Below are 19256 nucleotides of genomic sequence, written 5' to 3' on the forward strand. Positions count from 1 at the left end.
TAACCCCACGTCTGTCTAAGCTACTAGAATCGGTGGAGAATCATTGTGGCTATAATTATTTATCGCCAGCATCACTACTAACAACGAAGGTGATGAATTTGATGACATAACCATTAGATATTAAGCGTCAAAAATGTAATATTGTTAAAAAAAAATTAACTTGGAAAATGACATTTTTTCCAAAATTTTTCATAGTGTGTCGTTGCATTCTAGAAGCACAAGTTCTCAAGTTTTGTTTACGTTGTTCACTTTTATACAAAGGAGACCCAAAAGTAGCTGACTTCTGGCTGAGGTCAATAAGACTGATGTCTTTTAGTCATAAGACAAGACTATACCACATTTAGCATTTAATGAATGCAAGAGCTTCGGAAATCTAAGCAGTAGACGTATATAACCGGAACGACCCGGATCTATATCCGACCAAGGACTGCCTTTTCAACAGCATTCCCAGTATATCTATGGGAAATGTTTATACTGCTACGACAACAACAACAGCGTATATGTTGCATATTATAGAATACCCAATTAGCTTTCTTAAAAGTACAAGTACATTATATAAGTATATTTTTTCAGTTTTCCACATATTCATAAGTATTAATAAATTACCGAAACGTATACATATTGAGGTGAAAACAAAATCCACCTGTCATTTCTTATCTCTTTCTCTCTATTCCTTAGTGGTACGGCAAAATTTCGAAAGGCATTATAACACCATTTTTCAGTACGACAAAAATCACTTGTGGCGTCCGTTTCTTCTCAAACTCAGACGGATGTGTACACACATTGGAATTCTTAAATATCTCATAAACCTGACACCCATTCGAGGTGGAGTGGATGCGCGCCCAAATCCACTTTGGTTTGCTATCCTTCGATGGAAAGGTAAGCATTTGTTTCAGCTTTCGGCAAGCCAGTGAACACATCGAGAAGGACCGCTTCAAGGGATTCGAAGATTTAGGTGGCTCACATTCTTGTGCACGTGATAAGCTACTTTTCGTCGAACACGCTGACGAGGTGGTGCAACATGGCTTTTTTGAGAAGATCATTGTTTTTGTTGTGCTGGCTCGGCATTTATCGCAAGTACAGGTTTTGGTCAACTTCAAGCAACTTGGCAATTGCTTCTTGTTTTTGCTGTCTGTGGACGAGAGAAAACCCAAAATTTTTAGTTTTAGCTAAAACTTTGAGTCCACAAATTCAATGTGATTGCTCACCTGTCGTTATTACGGTGCTGCAATTACGACATGACCTATGCGAATCGGGGCAAGACACCGGTGATACTGTCAGTGAAATATCGCTATTACTCGAGTCCATAGACGGTGTTGGCAAGTGTAGAAACTCCTGCACACGCCGTGCACCCATGAAATAAAGCGCACGATCAAGGCCAGATACAATGGTTTCGTCGGGGAACGGTCCAAATGCATCGTAGGCTGGTAATGAATTTTTTTTTAACGTACGCGTTATGACAGGATAAGCAGGTACTGGATCTTCTGTCTGACATAATGCGGTGCAGATACTCTCAATATTTGCTTGAGCCATGTGGAGCGTGATGGCAACACTTGGAAAATTTTGATTAGTAGTAGTTACGTTGAATCCGTTAGTCTCAACCTAGCTCGATAAATATGGTTCCGTTTTATATGCCGTTGTTTAATTTAATATATTTTAACATATTTTCGTATATGTTTTGAAAATAATTTTGACGAAATTTTGAGTTTGAAAAAGAATGAGTATTTGTAACATTTGACGGTTGCTCCAAAAATGTGAGGTTTGGTAGAAAAGTCGGTGATGATTTTGAGCGTAGAAGAAAACCGACTGTAATTAATGGAGTCGCTCGGAAATCTAGATAGCACAGCATTGACAGCGAAAAACTGTGTACTTCTTTAGCTCAAAAATTCTTCCGCAATTCCAGCTGCTACGAGTACAATAGCCGCCGTTGACAAGTGGGTTGGTACTTGTCTGCATCCGTTTGGTATCAGGTTCGATTGCGCCACTGTAGATTTGAAATGTTCACTGCCAACCACACCGTGCTCTACTCTACAAATTTCCTCGTGCACACCTTCAGAGTTCTAGACCTTAGAAACTTTAATAGAGCGTGCGGTAATAGCGCGCGTAAGAGCTTTACCTCCATGCTTGGAGAGCCAAATTATGTACTTCTTCCACTCCACTGATATGGTATAGTACTCAAGAAGCAGATACCCAGAAGTCTCTTTGGCTAAGTCACAATGAGTAATGAGACATGAGTAATTTTTCCATCCCTTGCACAAAAGATCTTAACATAGAGGTTAAAATTTCTATTTTAATTTAATTTATCCACACTCTGAGTCTGAGGAGTCTAAGGTGGCCTTTTAAAATAATATCCTCCAACTCTAATTAGAAGCATAGGGCGTCAAAAATACCTGTAAGCATCCATAAATTGTTCTGCGTTCCAACACTAGCTTCTAGAAGCAGCTACCTAATATGGGAGGGATCTTAATAGGCTGGCCGTTTAATGTAATGTCGTGTTGTATGGGTTTAAGGGCATGGTTAGTATTATGCGGGGCACCTTCACATTCCGGACTTATATTGAGTATGTCTGGGTCAATTCTGTTTAAGTAGGAATTTAATCTATTTAACCTATCATCATTATGGGTCCCATGAGCTAGCTGAAGCTCTTCGTTTGCGATTGGTAGGGGTGGAAGGAACTCCATTAACCACATTCGGGAACGCGAGTGAATAAAAATAATAAGAGGAGATGCAGTGTTGTTATTAAATATGTATCCGGATCTCATCATTCAGTCGCCAGAAATCACTTTTGATGTACTTAATGGTGGTATATATATATATATATAGTAAGTGGCTCAGGCGTGGTTCTCACAGTGGATATACGCGGATACAGATTGAGCTTCCCTTTCATTGACTTTCACTTCTACTTCTGAGACTCTGGAATGGAGACTATTTACTCTTACTGTACACCTTCTTATTAACATGCGATATATATATATATATAACGGGAGGAGGAACCTACAGTTTTAAGCCGACTCTGAGGGGCTTATTACGGCTTATTTTTTATGAGAAGCTTTTACATGGCAGAAATGCACTCAGAGGATTGCCATTGCCGGAAGAGGGGCGACCGCTATTAGTAAAGACTATTTCTTCATTTTGGTGTTTCACGGAGATTCGAACCTACGTTCTCCGAATGGTAGTCACGCACCAACTCATTCGGCTACGACGGTCGATATCGAGCACAAAAATTTATAAGTTTGAAGTGCAAACCTCCATAGTACTCGAGACGCGACGCCGTTATGTCCAAAAATACTTCTTTCCGTGCTGTTTAAATGAGAGCTGTTTATTTCAACAATCTTTCCAGCTCTACGACGACCGGAGCTACTCTGTTAATTTTTTTTATTTTTTTTATTTCGTCGTTTCATTAACCTGCCCTATTCTCGTCGAACTTATGAAATGAATAATTGACATTGAGTGTGCGTACAAAGAATTTGGGTACATCTCTGAACTCTGTGGATTTCATAATCTGACTTTAATTCAGTTAGTCGTCTAGGTAACAAGCCAGCAAACCCTTGGCAGCAAGAGCCCATCAGAGCGAAGATATCAACTCACTAAACTCCTCTCATTTTAGCTTTTTCAGTTTGCTTCTTATTATACTCAATCCTCAGGAAAATTGAAGACCATGTGGAAAATATTTTAATTACTTGGCATGAAATCACTCAGTGGCATTCGGTGATTTTGCTCTGAGTTAATACATATTATAAGTGGTCACAGCTCTTCCCAGATGGTCGAGAAGATAATCCTAATGAATGTCACTCTGGACGCCCCAACTCGCCAACAACAAGTGAAGAAAATTGTTTTGGAATATATCGAAACACTATAAGAGAAGTTGCTTAGGATGTTAGCATATCAGTTGGCTCAGGAAATACCAATTCCTTATCAGAAGTGCTTCGAGTATTAGAGAATGCGTTAGCCCAAAGTTGTTATATCTGAGAGGGGTTATACATATATACATATATATAGGTGTAATTGGTGCGTACACCCTTTTTGGGTGTTTGGCCGAGCTCCTCCTCCTATTTGTGGTGTGCGTCTTGATGTTGTTCCACAAATGGAGCGACCTACAGTTTCAAGCCGACTCTGAACGGCATTACTTGCCTGTAATCATCAATCTGTTTAGCTACTTGAAATTTGTTTATGCCTAAGGTCCAATCACCTTCATTTGGTAAGGCAAATTTTACACTGGGTTAGGGCCAATATTTTCATATATTTATGAACCGCAATAACAAAACAAAATTAAATGAAATGTCTTCAAAACGTGACTCAATAATTTATATTAATCAGTGATTTTCCCACACGGCAAGGTAGACCTTGATTTTCACATTAGTAGCAAATGACAAAAATAAAGTAATTTATGTAAAAAAAAATTTATATATTAAAAATAATGTCAATAGACTTGAATATTCAAAATTTAACGCAATTATTCTGGACCAGCATAATTATATTAAATTTGTATGTAGCATTGTTGTTGTTTCGCATGTCAAAAGTTTACCGCTCCGAAAGAAAAATTAAACTGCTCGAAACCGCAAATATCAAGGAACACATTGAGTTTATGCGCAGCCGCCCTGACAAATCTGTTTCCCAGGCCTTCTCATCGACTGGCAATTTCACCACGCGCAGTCGCTTCTTCGAACAATTTCTCGAATCTAACCCGGCACAGCTACGTTCATTTGTACAAGTACGTCCGAACTTCCGTTCGAACTCTTCAACAACGGGCGCCGATGAAGAGTCCGAAGAGCGACATACACAACTGGTAAAAGAGCAACAAATACAGCAACAAATACAGCAACCGTATAAACAACGCTCAAAACAACTTCAAATGGATTTGCAGCGAAAGGATAATAAAGCGCAGAATTATGAACAACAGCAACAGCGGCAACAACAACAACAACAACCACAACAACAAATTTACAATCAAGCACAACATCGGTATGAGGGTATATTAAATCAGCAACAACAACAACCTCATCAGGTAAGAAGACCTCCAATGATTGAACAAACGAGCTCCGAGGAGACACCCAAATCCGACGATGAGCACACGCTTTACATCTCGGATAGTTTCGGGCGTGTCGTGCATGAGATACCTTTTCGAGAGTGTGATTATATGGATGCTCTGCAAGTAGTGCTTGGCGATCAGCGCTGGAAGATCAAAACAGCGTGGAATGATCGCTACAAAACAAATATGAAGAGAGTGAACTAAGTAAGGGTACATCTGAAAAATCAATTTTATGCGTATTTTCTATAAGATTTTATGTGGTGTCTTAAATTATATCTGTATGTTTGTATAATCAACGGCAGGTCTTTGGAAATGCTTCGGAGTACATAATAAATGATGAAAGTTCAATTGGATATAATTTATGAATACCCAGTGACAAAAGTAAATTAGTATTAATGTTATATTTAGAAAAGATACTGGAGTTAGCCTAGATAGGTATTTTGTAAAGGGGAGATGTTGATGGAATCGTTTTGTCAAATCTTACATGGGCATGGCTTAATAAAAACTTGATACTTCAATATGAGGAAGGTTTTCATATTTCACGGAAACCTTCTATGACCTCCTCATATTATTCCATTTGCTTCAAGCGACGTATCAGTCTGCAGATGACTGCGCGATGGTGCGATCTCCTCGTCAATGGACGCCAGTGCAAGGTAAACGGGTCAATATAAAGAAGAAATTCAAGTATGTATTGTTGGGGTTAACAACAGCACAGAACTAAACGTTTTTGCTAAAAAAAAAATTTGCCTTCTTCCGTATGTTAAATCTACAGTTATTGCCGAAATTCCCAAAAATTATAGCAAACAAATAGTGGCTTCCCTTTCATCAAAAAAGATATGGATATTAATAGCTTTAGAGGAATCAATGACGGTGCACCCTCTGAGCCATTGTTCTGCTCTATCCAGATTCACTACTTTGGGCAGACAATTTTTTAATGTGTTAGAAGATCTCAGCACTGTGGAAATAAAGGATCTTGTAATATTTTTGAAAAATTCGCATTATGGAGATCAGGCAAGTTCCTCATGCAGCATCACATTGCGATATAAGCCTGACTGTGTCCCATAGTGGGCAACCTAGACGTATCACCGGCACATTTTAATCAGGTTTTAAATCCGTCACTCTTGCCAGCCAATGCCAATGTTGAAGTACGTTCCCTTGAATTAAAAACAGAAACTTATACAAGCAAAAAGGCATATCAATCAACGCTAGTAGAAAAGTATACGAATTTAAGGTATTAAAGATGTATTTCCAGAATATGGGTAATATTCGCATCAAGTCGGAGACTATTCACAACCTCAGCGCTCAATTGGTTTGTTATTGATTCAAACCTTTTTAAAGTTCTTCTTAAGGACTGTGAAGCTTCGAAACCTGGATTCTTTGCTTCCTAGGTGCTGGCATGCTAGGTTAGGTTAGGTTAGCCAGGTTGCCTGTCTAAGACAAGACACTCGGTGGCCCTAAAGCTCATTGTGATACAGGCATTTGATTTCCATCCCCTAACTACGTTTCGCCGTTTAAACCACTTAGATAGTAAACTAGTATTTACATGATTAAATAAAACTAACTTCATTAAAAAAAATATTACAATTTCATATCTGTAACGGACTTAACATGTAACAGAACTTATGGCAGGATTAAGTATGTATATCCATAAAATCGTTCAATTAAATTTCCATTAGCTGTAATAACCTCCTCGTCCGGGTCGGGAAACAATTGCGTGCCTGAATCAAGTGCTCCTTATTCATATTGCCCATAACGGTATTTATTGCTTATTGCTTTTTTTCGACTGAAAACCCCATAACATCTCAGGCGCTTAGAGGTGTTTAATTTTGTTTAGAAGTCATTTTGATCAGATAACTCACCGTTCTCGTATTTGCTCCGGCATAAACTGTTTTCTGCGCATAATGTAAGATTTATACCGGAGATCTTCATGTGCAGTTCGACGAATAAGATTCGCAGACACATTAACCCAAAAACCCACATCAAAGTCGGTCAAAAGTGAAAGTCATGCTGCTCGTTTTCTTTGATTATCATGGTGTTGTGCACTCGGAATTCGTTCCAAATGGTTCTACGGTAAATAAAGAATCTTATTTGGAAGTTATGCGTCGTTTGAGAGAGAATGTGCGTAGGAAACACGACTCATATTGTGAACACTTTTTTGACCAACAACTCGACAAATATCATCGAACAACCACCGTATTCACCGGATTTAGCCCCCTGCGACTTTTTCTTTTTCCCAGAACTTAAATTGCCGGATAGAGGTTATTAAGGAGAATTCGCTAAACGCGTTTAAAAGGTGCTTCGATGACCAGACTAATCGTTAGCATATGAGTATTGCTTCGAATGGAGCCTATTTCGAAAGCGACAAAATAAATTTTGATGATTAAACAATTATTTTGCGTTTTATAGAACAATTCCCTGTATTTTTCGGCGGAATGTTAATAAATTACAAATTACAAATTAGTATTTCGGCAGTATTCTTGACATACTGTACATATATACATATGTATTTATATATAATATATACGTATGCTCATATATATGTACATTAGGGCGGGTCAATTTAAAAATCGCTCATTGCTCTGTGAAAAACGTATTCTAGGGATCAAAATAAGAAACTTTGCCGAAGGAACCATACCTCTAAAACGAATTCTGATGTCCCCCAATTTGGGTCGAACGAAAAATCCCACTTTGACCCATTTAGAGTGCTCCAATTGAGTCCAAATGTATGACCGACCCCCACTAACTTTGGACGGCCGATCACCCATGCCAGTGGCACACCCCCTGGAACTCCCCTGGGCGGTTCCCCATACAATCATTCAAAAATATCACCACTTTTGGCCTTTACATGAGAAAAGAAACTAAAAAGTTCGACCCAAATTGGGGGACATCAGAATTCGTTTTAGAGGTATGGTGCCTTCGGCAAAGCTTCTTATTTTGATCCCTAGAATATGATTTTCACAGAGCAATGGGTGATTTTTTTGCCTCCCCACAAATCGACCCGGCCTAATGTACATGTATACACGCAACCACATTACTATATTTGAACATAACATTTGTTAATATTGCATATCACCAGCTTATCAGAAATATTTTATTTGAGGCCGATAATCGACCATAAAGTAGCAAACAGTTTATTCACCAATAAATTAATGTATGTACTTGGCCCGTTCAATATTTTACAAACCATATGACACCCCACCAAATGCCTGCATATACAAGTATGCTTGCATGTACGGGTATATGTATGGATTAGTTAGTAGCCTTTATTAAAAGCCAGTAAGTTTCGTTTATTTGAGCAGGCAGCATTATTGCTTTTAGAACTGATTAGAACACAAATTCAACATAAAACTAATACATGTGTATGTATGTGAGTAAAGATTTCTTCGAATTCGGCAGCAGCTGACTAGTTTGGCGGATATTTACTGAATAAAGTGCAAGTTGCGCCCGACGATAATCGCAACTGACGCTGCTATAGCAGAAGTACGCAAGTGTCAAATTTCAATTTCAATATTCACTAACATTTATTAGAACCATTTAAGGATACTAGCAGGTCACTATTAATAGACATGCCAAAACACTGCAATAAGGACAGCAACGGGCTGCCTTCTGATGTCCCCAATACAACACCTACACGACGAGGTCCACATGCTGCCTGTGAAGGAGCACAACAAGTTGCTCAGCAAGCAGTTTCTGCTAGGGTGTTACCGTAGGCATCACCCATGCAGACACCTGCTTGAGCCTGAGCCACCTTCCAGGTGCGTCAGGAGGCACTTCCTCAATTATGCGGACGAGATCCAAGACAAAACAAATAGACACCTACTGGACCAGACAGTGTTTAGACAGACATTAAACGACATTCATCGAGAGACCATTACCACCTTCTTAAGCTCCCGACCCCCGAATGCCGTTATTGGAATCCAATCACCACCAATCGCAGACGAAGAGCTCCAACTTCCCCGAGAGTCCCGCGTAACCTTGGCACAATTACGTTCTGGATACTGTACCGGGTTAAATTCCTACTTATCCAGAGTCGACCCCGACATACTAAACACATGTCCGGCATGTGAAGGCACCTCGCACGACACTAACCACATTTTCACATGCCCCATCAAACCTACTCATCTAACACCCCTCTCCCTCTGGACCCAACCTGTCGAAACAGCTAGTTTCCTGGGCCTACCGTTAGATGAGCCTGACGAAGACGACCGGTGATTACACTACACTAACAGGGCAAAGTTACTGCTACAACAACAACAACAATGGACTTAATTGTGTCTGTGTAGGAAGATAAATGAGGTTCCCGTGTAGCACAGTGGTACCAGAACGGACCGGTAAGGTCTAAGTGAGTTGGGTCTAAATGAGTTGGTCGGCAGACCGACTACCACGATAACCTAACCTAACCTAATTGTGTCGGAGTGTCCCTAGTCTATCCCGACAAAAACAAAAACAAAAAAAAACATACCAAAAAGGTGAGAGAAATTTCTTGTCTTACGAAGCCTAAGCCAAGTATTTACAATTGAATAAAATTTGCCAAAATACTGTTGAGCAATGTAATTTCAATTTTGTTATTAATTTTTCATTTACTTTTATTTAAAAAATTTTATAATCCGCAAATATATAGTAAAACATGTCAATAATTAAATATTTTGTAAACAGATGATTGTAAAAATTCGTTAACCTATTAATTTGTATATTAAATGTACATATATCTAAAAATTATAATCAAGTTGTCAACTATTAAAGCTTAACAGTAGCTCACTTAAAATAAGTTAGATTAGCTAAGGCAGTTGACGAAACCAAAAATTGTATTTTATTATCAGCAAATAGTTAAATAGTTATATAATTTGCTTATTATTTTAAAAATAGATTGCAAATAAACGAAAGTTAATAAAAATAAAAAAATTTGAAACAGCTAACATTTTCTAACATTTTACAATAAATAAAGCTTAACAGTAACTCACTTAGAATATGTTGGATTAGGTTCGGCAGTCGGCGGAACCACTTAAAGTTCCACAGTTATTGGAAACTTTCTCGTTGTGGTCAGGTGAAATTGATAGCAAAGTTTTCTTGGGGAAAAAATCATCACACGTCATAAGATCTATAATTTCATTTACGCCAGTCGCACGCATTACATTCGTACTAGATTACTCGAAGGACTCAGATTTATATCCAGGTAAGAACTATCACTTTAAGCACATTCCTCAAATATTTGTGGCAGAATCCGCCACGTTCCGGTAACTTAGAACGTTGTAAAATTAAATGAAAAAAAATTCCTTTTGCATTGTGCCATGGGTTCACGTATGCCCTAGTGACATATACTTATCTATACATAAATGAAATATTACACATTGCGATATAAAAAATTTACGCTATTCGAATCTTAAGCCGATGTAATAGATAAACAAAACTAATTGCAATAAACATATAAACAGTCAAAATGCAAATACTTTCAAAATCACTTCGAACACTTGGTTCCAAGTATATGTTTACCGCGCCTGTGAGCACATTAGCCAATAGGAAAAACACCAGTCCATTTGCATTTACGGCCTTTACAAGCGCAGGCAAACTATTTTCATGGCAACTCGTTGTTACAGTAGAATTCAATAATGATTCAAAATCTTCTTCTATGTCACAAATAGGCCAAATTGTACTTAAAATCAAATGAAAAACAATGATAAAGAGGAACGCCATTGTTACAGCAAGAGCCAAGATCCACGTAACGTAGCCGAGATTACAGGTTACACGGGCAATGGAAACGGTGAAGATACATCCAACCACCAACACCCAAAGCACAACACTTGCTATGCCTAGCGCTCTCAATTTATCTATAAATACTCTGTGGCGCAAAGCTTTATCTTGCATCTTCAGACTCTGCCCAATGACTATGGATATGAGATATAGTGCTACGAAACCTGGTAGTGATAAAATACCCTCACGATTCGCTCTAAGAAATGTGTCACGTTCGATATCTGGATTCATAACAAAAGCGGATGTGTAAAGTTGAAGGCAACATTCGTGAATTATTAGAAGGGCTGCAAAGGGAAAATTTCAAATTTAGTTGAATATAATGAAATTGGAGTTCAATAAGCGAAGTGACAAAAATAACATTAAAATCTTAAAATTTCTAAAAAATGATCGTTGTTTTTGTAAGAATATAAAATATACTTGTAAAATCTTAGCAAAAGGACCCAGATTTACATATGTATGTACGTAAATCCGTTTGTCACTTCAGTAGCATTTTCCATAAATATATAAACAATGATTTTAGTATATAAATCTGTAATGGGAGCATTAGTACTCATTAATGTAACTCAAATGTTGTGCATCAAATAAAAGTATAATTAACAAATAAACGCATATATACTTTGAAAGCCATCGCCGAATCTGACACAAAATACCATGTATATGGTATGTGTACATTATATGTATAAACAACATTTTTGGATTTCAATTACAAATGTATGTATGAGGATCAGCTTTTTATAAACACTCGTACGCATATACGAATATACATAGATCATTTTGTTCATTCGCGCCATTTCCAATAGTGTCCGAGAATAATTTAAGCTCTTACAAAAGCAACAATCGTTTATATTTTAAGAAATAAAATTTGATAATAAAAACAAACAATACATTTTCTTAATCGTGATAAATAATAATTAATTAGTAAACGAAATAATTATTCTAATTCTAATCACCAGAGATCAGATAACGATGTTGCAAAAACCACGAATATGTGCATTTGTGGGTATAGGTATGTAATAAATGAAAAAATTGATGTATGTAGATCGAAAATCGTTCAATATTATTTTCGTATGTATAAATTCATCTCTGTTTTGTAACTTACCCACACCCGCTATCATATGTCTCAAATTATTTTTCGCAATTCCACTAAACAGGCATCCAAAAAACTTGGTCAGCGCCAATGTATAAAATGCATTCAAATGTAGGCCATATTCATGTTCATCCTGGTTATAATTAATAAACATTATCAGTAGAGTACGTCCGAGACCTAACACAAGCAGCAGCACTACAGTCCATAGTGATTTCGTAATATGAGCAATGTTTTTTGAAGGTTTCGAAACGGTGCCCATTGCAAAAACGAATAATCCAATTCCAACGTCCATAAGACCAGCACCATATCGGCGCGTTTTTCGAAAATTTTTCGGAAAACTTTCGAAATCCACTGCGAGTATGCAAAGCGCTGTGAGCAGATTGATAGCTGCACGAAGTAATGTTAATACGATTGGTCGATGGCCACCTAAAACGTACCAACGCCTTTGATTTTTTGATTTGTAAACTACATACATTAAGCCCAGTAGAGAGCCCCAAAACACTACCATCAATTGACCAATATAATTATTAAATACATTTACAATTAGCACCGTCGGCACCACTATTAATAGAAACTCAATAGCATATCCGCAAGATGAATTCGGCGGGATTCTGTATTCAAGTTTTTGTCCAACAATGCGCGCAATCGCAAAGAAAAATACAATCGGCACAATTGTCAATAGAATGTGCATCACCTGAACAAATGTGTGCCATGAATTCTTATCGTATAGCTCAATATGTGGTGTAGGTGCCTTGGAATCCGAATGCATCTCGTTATAAATCAAATTTAAAAATCGTTGTTTCTCTGAACAAAGGCACTGTGTTTTTGGCGCACCAGTAGCGCAGAACGAACTGTCTGTTCCTTCCAAACGTTCCATGTTGTGACAATAAGCCGTTAGTTTACTTCGATAATTTTTCTTACACACAAATATAATAGTGTGTGTATATTTAAGCTATTTCAGTTAATCAGTTAGTTGATAAGAAATCTCGTATTCGAAAAAGCAGTAAAACGTACGTTGACCAAATTATCACACTTTAATCAATCCTAATATTCGGCAATAAAATTAATTTCATGGTATATCCACAAAAAAATATAAACAAAAACAGCTGACGGTTTAGTTTGACATCTTTGCAGTAACGCCATATGCAAGAAATGTATACAGCCTTATGTAAACTATGAGTTGCCAGACAGTGAAAAATGTGAAATTAATAAATTCAGAATAGTACAATAGAACTGTTACGAATTGTCTTACGTCATTGTCCAATATAAATTCATAATATTCCAATTCCGAAAAAGAATTGCACTGAGATGTACCTAATCTGACATGTTTACAAATATGTGTAACCATAATTAGAAAGTGTTATTTTATATCAAAAAATTATAAAGTCGTAAGCATTAACTCTCCATTAAAAATTACAGATTACATCCAGCTTTAAGATTGAGATACTCATTCTAATAATCAATTTCATGTGAAATCAGTATTTCTTATATTATAATTAGTGTCGAAGATTAACCAGCAGCACTTGCAGTAGAATGTAACAGACTTTCACGTTTTAGTGTTTGAGTGTGTTCTAGTATATCAGTTTCTTCAGTTTATCCTTTAATATTTGTGAATTCCTTGGTTTTGTCAATATTTAAAGTTAAAAGATATTAAAGTTTATACTGAAGCGTTTATGTTCCATAAATTCATCGTATTATTTTAGTTAATGTTGTTGTTTGTATATATGTATACATAATTCCCGCTTAAACCCTTTTTGGGTGTTTGGACGAACTCCTCCTCCAATTTATGGTGTGCATCTTGATATTTTTCCATGTATTCTTGTATGTACATAGATATTTTTTCCTTTTCCTTATTGAATTTATATTTCGTTTTCAGCTAAGGCTGTTAATATAGATACATAGGGATTGTACCAACGAGGAGAAAAGTTTTATGGCGAAAAAACGGTTTTACTATGGTGAGACAATTTCACATTTCTTCTGTGCCAATTCATACCTTTTCATTGAAGAACACCAAATTAAGCGTTTACTGATTTCATATCTTCTGCAACTGAAATCAATTATAATAGAAAATCATTACTTCAAAACCGTAAGAACCATTCCTTTTTTTCTATGCTTATATCTACTTACTCTGGTTTTCTTTTAATTTATGTCCATAAATAGGTTTTTTGATTTTACTTGCAGGCAAAATCTTGTTGTATCCCTTCTTGGAAAAAGAAATCAAATATTTTTGCGCAAATGGTTTTAAACTGTATTATATCCTCGGTGATGCTACAACTTCGATTATTTCTGTGCTTTTATGGACATTTCCACGTAATTAGCTATTACAGTGTCTGCACCATAAACACCATTTACAAATTGAGCGATCTGGCTTACACTTTCGCCTTTATAAAAAAAAAAACTGTAAAATGTACCGAATATTCTTTTTGTTGACTTTCATTGTTAACACCCTATAACTCACAACTGAATGGAACAGTCAACGAGCATAAACTTTAAATTGTTTGATCGATACTTTATGAGATATCGATCACTACAGCGATCTACCGAGAAAATAATGTATTTCTTTTTCCCCCAACTAATATTATGGCTTAGTTTTTGTTAGTTATCTGAACAATTATAGAACGGTATACCTTCCTATTCGGAAAATAACCAAATGAAGTATGGTCCAGGTTGTTTACCTCGATCAGTTCATTTCTGCTTGGGAATCGAATAAAGTGCGGCATCAAGATTACTATATTTTGGATATTCCTTTTATTATCCTTCCAGGAATATTCTGGGGTCAGCTACAATGACCATATTTAGTGTTTTTTATAGCAAATTTGCACTTCATTATCGGTCGGTCCTTCCTTTGCATAATATCTTCATGCTTGCATGAGTTCGAATCGAACTTATAACTTGGTTGTGTATATTTGAAAAGTAACAGACGTGTAAAGAGTTTTTAAACGAATAGTTTGAATGCACAAAATTACAAAGTAAGACCTAATGTCTCGCAGTCAAAGTTCGAGTAGATTTATTTGCACCGATTATTCACATACAATTTGCGTCCGAAGAAACGCAAGTCAGACTTTAAGGCACCGGTTCGGTGGTCGATAAAGCAGGGTATATACGCCTGTAGAAAATTATCGGCCCGAAAACCATTGTGCGACTACGCAAGCTGCGTTCTATTACTATTTATACAAAGATGACATCCAAAATTGATCTACTAGGATACGCCAACTAGAGTATAGCTACGGTAGATTATATTTCACACACAATAGCCCTGTCACAAAAGTTTCGTTGCAAAAAAATTATCTATTTTGCTCTCACTCAAATTTGTTGCCGCAACGGAAGCATTGTGACAGGTCTATGAGGTCGTCGAATGCATATGAAAAACAAAAACAATTGTGGCAATGCCACTTTAACTGTTTGTACGGCCCAATTAGTCCGACCTACTCTGATCGGAGCAGTCCAGATTATGGCACAACTTTCATTTCACTTATATAAGACTTATAAGCGTATATTTTTAAAACTATTCAAGATCACAATTACAAAGGTTTAAATACTGAATAAAAAGCAAGTCTATAGCTCATCTTTCTCTGGCATGGTCCGATCATGTTTGTTTTGGCTCGTCTGGAGATTAACACTCTTCTGTGTATGGAACTTTTGGAACTCAATATGTGCCCATACATGTTCCGCTGCTCTTGCCACAAGTCGTACAAATTCTTTTGAGTCAAAGCGGTAATTTGTAAATTTAGCATGAGCCCCACCTTGCGGATGATGGCCCTCATCCTGTGGATAAAGTAATTCATCACGCTCCCAAGTAATGTAGTCAATTCCACGTAGACGCGCCAAATCTTTATAACAATTTGGGTCTTCACAATTATATAATTCGAAAATCGTGCCCCAGTTGGGCAAGAATAGCAAATGGGTAAGACCAGCTCCATGCATTCCAATAAGTATATCTGTGTTACGTGTGATAGCCAATTGTTGACTGAATGAGAGTCCCCTATAAAAGAAAGGTTAAGTCAAAAGGCTGTACATCATTTGGGAACACTGTCATTCGGGGCAGTACCTTTCAAAAGAGATACGTTGTACATGGTAACTACTGTTGGCGGCAATTTCCTCTAACAGCTCATCTTCATTTAAAATTTGTCGATATTTTGTGCGACGGGAAAGTAAGGTAATACGTAATTTGGCTTGCGGTAGCGGTGGACGATATGGTATTTGTAAACGATGTAGAATGAATTCAGAAAAGGCTCGAAATAAGCCACTTCCTTGACAGCCATTGATCTAAAAATATATTTTTTTTTTAATTATAAAGATATCAAACACAAAATAAGGTAACTTACAAGTGGCGTATTGTAAAATAAACCAAAAATCATGCGTGGTAGCAGGGGCAATACTACATTTCGAAAACATACACGCTTTCCTTTCACATCGTTTAACGTCCATATACGTTTATCGGAAAATGCCTTGAAGGTCTCTGCGAAAGGCGAATCATAGGGATATGTTTCCCAGACCAATATACGAGAATCAGTATGGAATGCCAACGGATGTGATTGATTTACAAAAAGTGAGGCGTATAAATTAAAGAAATCGCAGAAATGGTGATACATATTATAAGTAGCATCGATTTTCATAATAAAAGTGGGTGTATCAACCACCAAGTCGCACTCGCTACTTGTCATTACCGACATTGGTAATTCGTCAAAATTGCGTAGCTCTGGGGCCCAAGACTGCAGCGCACCCATGTGATCTAGCTCTGCTTCCAAGCGAGTTCTATTTAACTGACAATGCCCCAATAACTGACGTGGCTTCAACACATCCATGTGGTAGCGTATTAATTCTTTACGATTTGCCAAATCACGGAAATCAAACAACAGATTGCGCCCGCGACAAAAGCGTAAATACTTGCTGCACTCTAATGACGAATCGGTGATATACCTAGGCTCGCACATAAGCGACAGTTCGCTGATTTGTTGTTGTATATAACCAAAGTCTGCTTGGTAATAAAATGTGCTCACTTGTGTTGTCTTACTTTGCACCCAGCCGTTGTGTTCACCTGGACAGGTGGGCGTTTGAAATCGGGTCTTCACATCACAATCAAGTTCATGGCCCCAACAAGCAGCGGCGGGCATAGACGCGGTTGCTACCGCTTCTGATATCATCATCGCTGCGTCATATGCATTTGTTTCAGAGACGTTCGTGTGAATGGCGCGCTGACACTCTTCACTGAACGCACACTCTTCGAGTACTTGCGGGAATGTGTTCAGATACCGTATCAAATGATTCGCTGGCAAATTGGGCAAAGGTGTACTCAATCGTTGCTTATTAGATTCGGTTGTAGTTTCTTCGGCATGCCCAAACGAATACATGAGTTGACTTAGAAATAAGAGTATTAATGTGAATTTGAGACACATTTTCACAGCGTTTTTAAGTTTCTACATTAATTAAGTACTACGTTAAAATTCACAGTGCCTTGCTTGCCTCGTTGAGTATTACTGTTGCTCTAAATAACACTTGCAACACAATGCGACATTATTAATGAAAAACGATACGCGCAGCACAAAAGTGTCTGCTACCCAATCGACGTACGAGTATTTCAATATAAAAAGCCGGTTTCATTTAGCAGCTGTTGCATGCCACCACTGATGGTGATGGTGACCTCACCGCCAGTTGTTGTTGTTTTGTTTTTTACTCTAAAGAATTGGTCTGTAAGGAGCCTGAGGTTTTTCTGGCTTAGAAATTCCACGCTTTTATCGATGTTCCGTGCTACTGTCAAGCAAACCAAACTAGCAAATGCATAGCGCACACCAGACTAGATGGAGCTGACTATCACGTTCACCTTCGAAGCGAAAATCTACTTTTTTAAAAAATTACTTTTTATAGGTACTTTGCTGCTTGCCAATTACGCGATATTTCTCACCTTTTCTGCTTACGAGCTGAACTTGTTTCTTACCTCGTCCGTTGTTTCTTTGGTATATTTTTTCTTTATTTGCTTCACGCTCATATTTTATTGTTGTTTGGTTTGTTTACATCTTGTACATATGTATAATACAAGCTGAATATAATGTTGCCACCAAATTGCAAAAATCCCTTAGTGCTAATGGCAGTTATGAGGGACAACAACTTCCTCAGTTTACGCTAAGGGTTAAATAACTTGTAATGTAATACAAGGTCGCGCCATCTCAGGGAATCTATACTATGGAATGATACTACAGCAACAACAACATTTACATTGATTTTGTTTTACAATTTGGTATTTTGAATATCAAAATTTATACGAGAATGTTAACAAATAAACAAAGCAACAACAAAAAAGCAAGTCACTTTGGCTTTAAAAACAGCAAATCTCAAGGAAAAAGCAGATACGTTGGCTTAATAATAACACTTTGTAAAAATCGCCTTCCGTGGTGCCTTTTCTTTATCGCAACTTTGTTCTTGGCGAATGTGACAGAATCGGTGATGTAAGCACAGAAAATTAACAAACTATTTAATTCTGTGGTGACATCCTAGTTTGGGATGGCATACTTTTATATTTTATATCCCTTGTTTCGGCCAGTTTATTGACACAAGATTAAATTTACAACGTAATATAAAGTCACTGAATTGCTATGTTTTCCAAAACTGTGATTTTCCCATCGTTGTAATTTTGTTTCTATGCAGTTTACGTGTCAGCTTCCAAAGTCGACTCAAAAAATGGGGGTGGGTTTGTGAAAACTGTCAAAATCACTTGGGAACTGTCTTCTGTAACAAGAGGCATTAAAAATAATAACAAACAACAACAAATAAATTTGACTTAATAATAATATTTTTAAGGGCAAGAAACAGACCTTTTATATTAGGCGTCATCGATTCGCAATTTCTTTGCCTGTAATGATTGGGCTCTGCTCTGTTGGCGAAAAATTGCAGGTGACAGAAAAAATACATTTATCGAGTAAGATTCGCTACTAGCAGTATAGGTACGTTCACATATGCATTAATTACCAATAAATCCACAAAATTAATCTACTCGTTCACATATGGCAGATAACCTGCAAAATTGACAATCAGCTGTCAATACTGTTGTGAAAGGTTTTTCTTCACAAGAATTATTTTGGTGGAATATTTCGGCGTTTTGGTTTGGCATTTTTTTAATTTCTTAATGTTTCTATTCACAGTCGTAATAATAATTATCGATAACACAGAAAACACAGAGTTGTATGTCAAAAAGTATCGTTATAAGGATTTATAGGATTATTTTATAATCTCTGATTTTGGGAGTGAAATTTAGTATGGGAAATCTCGCTTTTTAATTACGGATCACCTACTTATATGGTTATACCTCATACAACTGATATTACGCAAGTTTCATTAGACAGAGTTCATACAGGGCAACTTTTGTTGCTTCAATTCATTATTTCCGGAAGCGGTGTG

The 19256-nt window shown here is 37.1% G+C and overlaps 4 protein-coding genes across 5 annotated transcripts; 1 reads left to right on the top strand and 3 right to left on the bottom strand.

Annotated features, from left to right (window-relative positions):
- Positions 1-534: 534 nt before the first annotated feature.
- Positions 535-1738, bottom strand: LOC128864057 (uncharacterized). The gene is made up of 2 exons (XM_054103544.1): positions 1209-1738; positions 535-1132 (listed from the first exon to the last, which is right to left on the bottom strand). The coding sequence occupies exons 1-2, from the start codon at positions 1531-1533 to the stop codon at positions 675-677; spliced, it is 783 nt and encodes a 260-aa protein (XP_053959519.1). The 5' UTR covers positions 1534-1738; the 3' UTR covers positions 535-674.
- A 2644-nt stretch (positions 1739-4382) lies between these two features.
- On the top strand, positions 4383-5415 carry LOC128864160 (UPF0746 protein DDB_G0281095-like). The gene has a single exon (XM_054103682.1). It carries the CDS (start codon positions 4418-4420, stop codon positions 5231-5233), a length of 816 nt encoding a protein of 271 aa, XP_053959657.1. The 5' UTR covers positions 4383-4417; the 3' UTR covers positions 5234-5415.
- Positions 5416-9647: 4232 nt separating this feature from the next.
- LOC128864186 (uncharacterized) lies at positions 9648-12973 on the bottom strand. Its single transcript, XM_054103722.1, has 2 exons — positions 11877-12973; positions 9648-11061 (listed from the first exon to the last, which is right to left on the bottom strand). Exons 1-2 carry the CDS (start codon positions 12739-12741, stop codon positions 10394-10396), a joined length of 1533 nt encoding a protein of 510 aa, XP_053959697.1. The 5' UTR covers positions 12742-12973; the 3' UTR covers positions 9648-10393.
- Positions 12974-15330: 2357 nt separating this feature from the next.
- On the bottom strand, positions 15331-17864 carry LOC128863979 (EGF domain-specific O-linked N-acetylglucosamine transferase). 2 transcript variants are annotated; one of them, XM_054103433.1, is made up of 4 exons: positions 17767-17864; positions 16190-17700; positions 15913-16130; positions 15331-15846 (listed from the first exon to the last, which is right to left on the bottom strand). In XM_054103433.1, the coding sequence occupies exons 2-4, from the start codon at positions 17258-17260 to the stop codon at positions 15420-15422; spliced, it is 1716 nt and encodes a 571-aa protein (XP_053959408.1). In that variant the 5' UTR covers positions 17261-17700; positions 17767-17864; the 3' UTR covers positions 15331-15419. The 2 variants fall into 2 exon arrangements, with proteins under 2 accessions (XP_053959408.1, XP_053959407.1); XM_054103432.1 differs by having other exon boundaries at positions 16190-17814.
- Positions 17865-19256: the final 1392 nt, after the last annotated feature.

Source organism: Anastrepha ludens, chromosome 5, assembly GCF_028408465.1.
Source record: "Anastrepha ludens isolate Willacy chromosome 5, idAnaLude1.1, whole genome shotgun sequence".
NCBI classification, from domain to species: domain Eukaryota; kingdom Metazoa; phylum Arthropoda; class Insecta; order Diptera; family Tephritidae; genus Anastrepha; species Anastrepha ludens.

What these genes read in the sequence shown, in the direction of transcription:
- LOC128864057 (XM_054103544.1), bottom strand. Translation starts at nt 1,533, where the DNA reads ATGGCTCAAGCAAATATTGAGAGTATCTGCACCGCATTATGTCAGACA. An exon ending in CAGCACCGTAATAACGACAG is followed by an intron (nt 1,133 to 1,208) that starts GTGAGCAATCAC and finishes TCTCGTCCACAG; the next exon opens with ACAGCAAAAACAAGAAGCAA.
- LOC128864160 (XM_054103682.1), top strand. Translation starts at nt 4,418, where the DNA reads ATGTCAATAGACTTGAATATTCAAAATTTAACGCAATTATTCTGGACC.
- LOC128864186 (XM_054103722.1), bottom strand. Translation starts at nt 12,741, where the DNA reads ATGGAACGTTTGGAAGGAACAGACAGTTCGTTCTGCGCTACTGGTGCG. An exon ending in ACATATGATAGCGGGTGTGG is followed by an intron (nt 11,062 to 11,876) that starts GTAAGTTACAAA and finishes TTCCCTTTGCAG; the next exon opens with CCCTTCTAATAATTCACGAA.
- LOC128863979 (XM_054103433.1), bottom strand. Translation starts at nt 17,260, where the DNA reads ATGTGTCTCAAATTCACATTAATACTCTTATTTCTAAGTCAACTCATG. An exon ending in TATTTTACAATACGCCACTT is followed by an intron (nt 16,131 to 16,189) that starts GTAAGTTACCTT and finishes ATATATTTTTAG; the next exon opens with ATCAATGGCTGTCAAGGAAG. An exon ending in CAACGTATCTCTTTTGAAAG is followed by an intron (nt 15,847 to 15,912) that starts GTACTGCCCCGA and finishes TTTCTTTTATAG; the next exon opens with GGGACTCTCATTCAGTCAAC.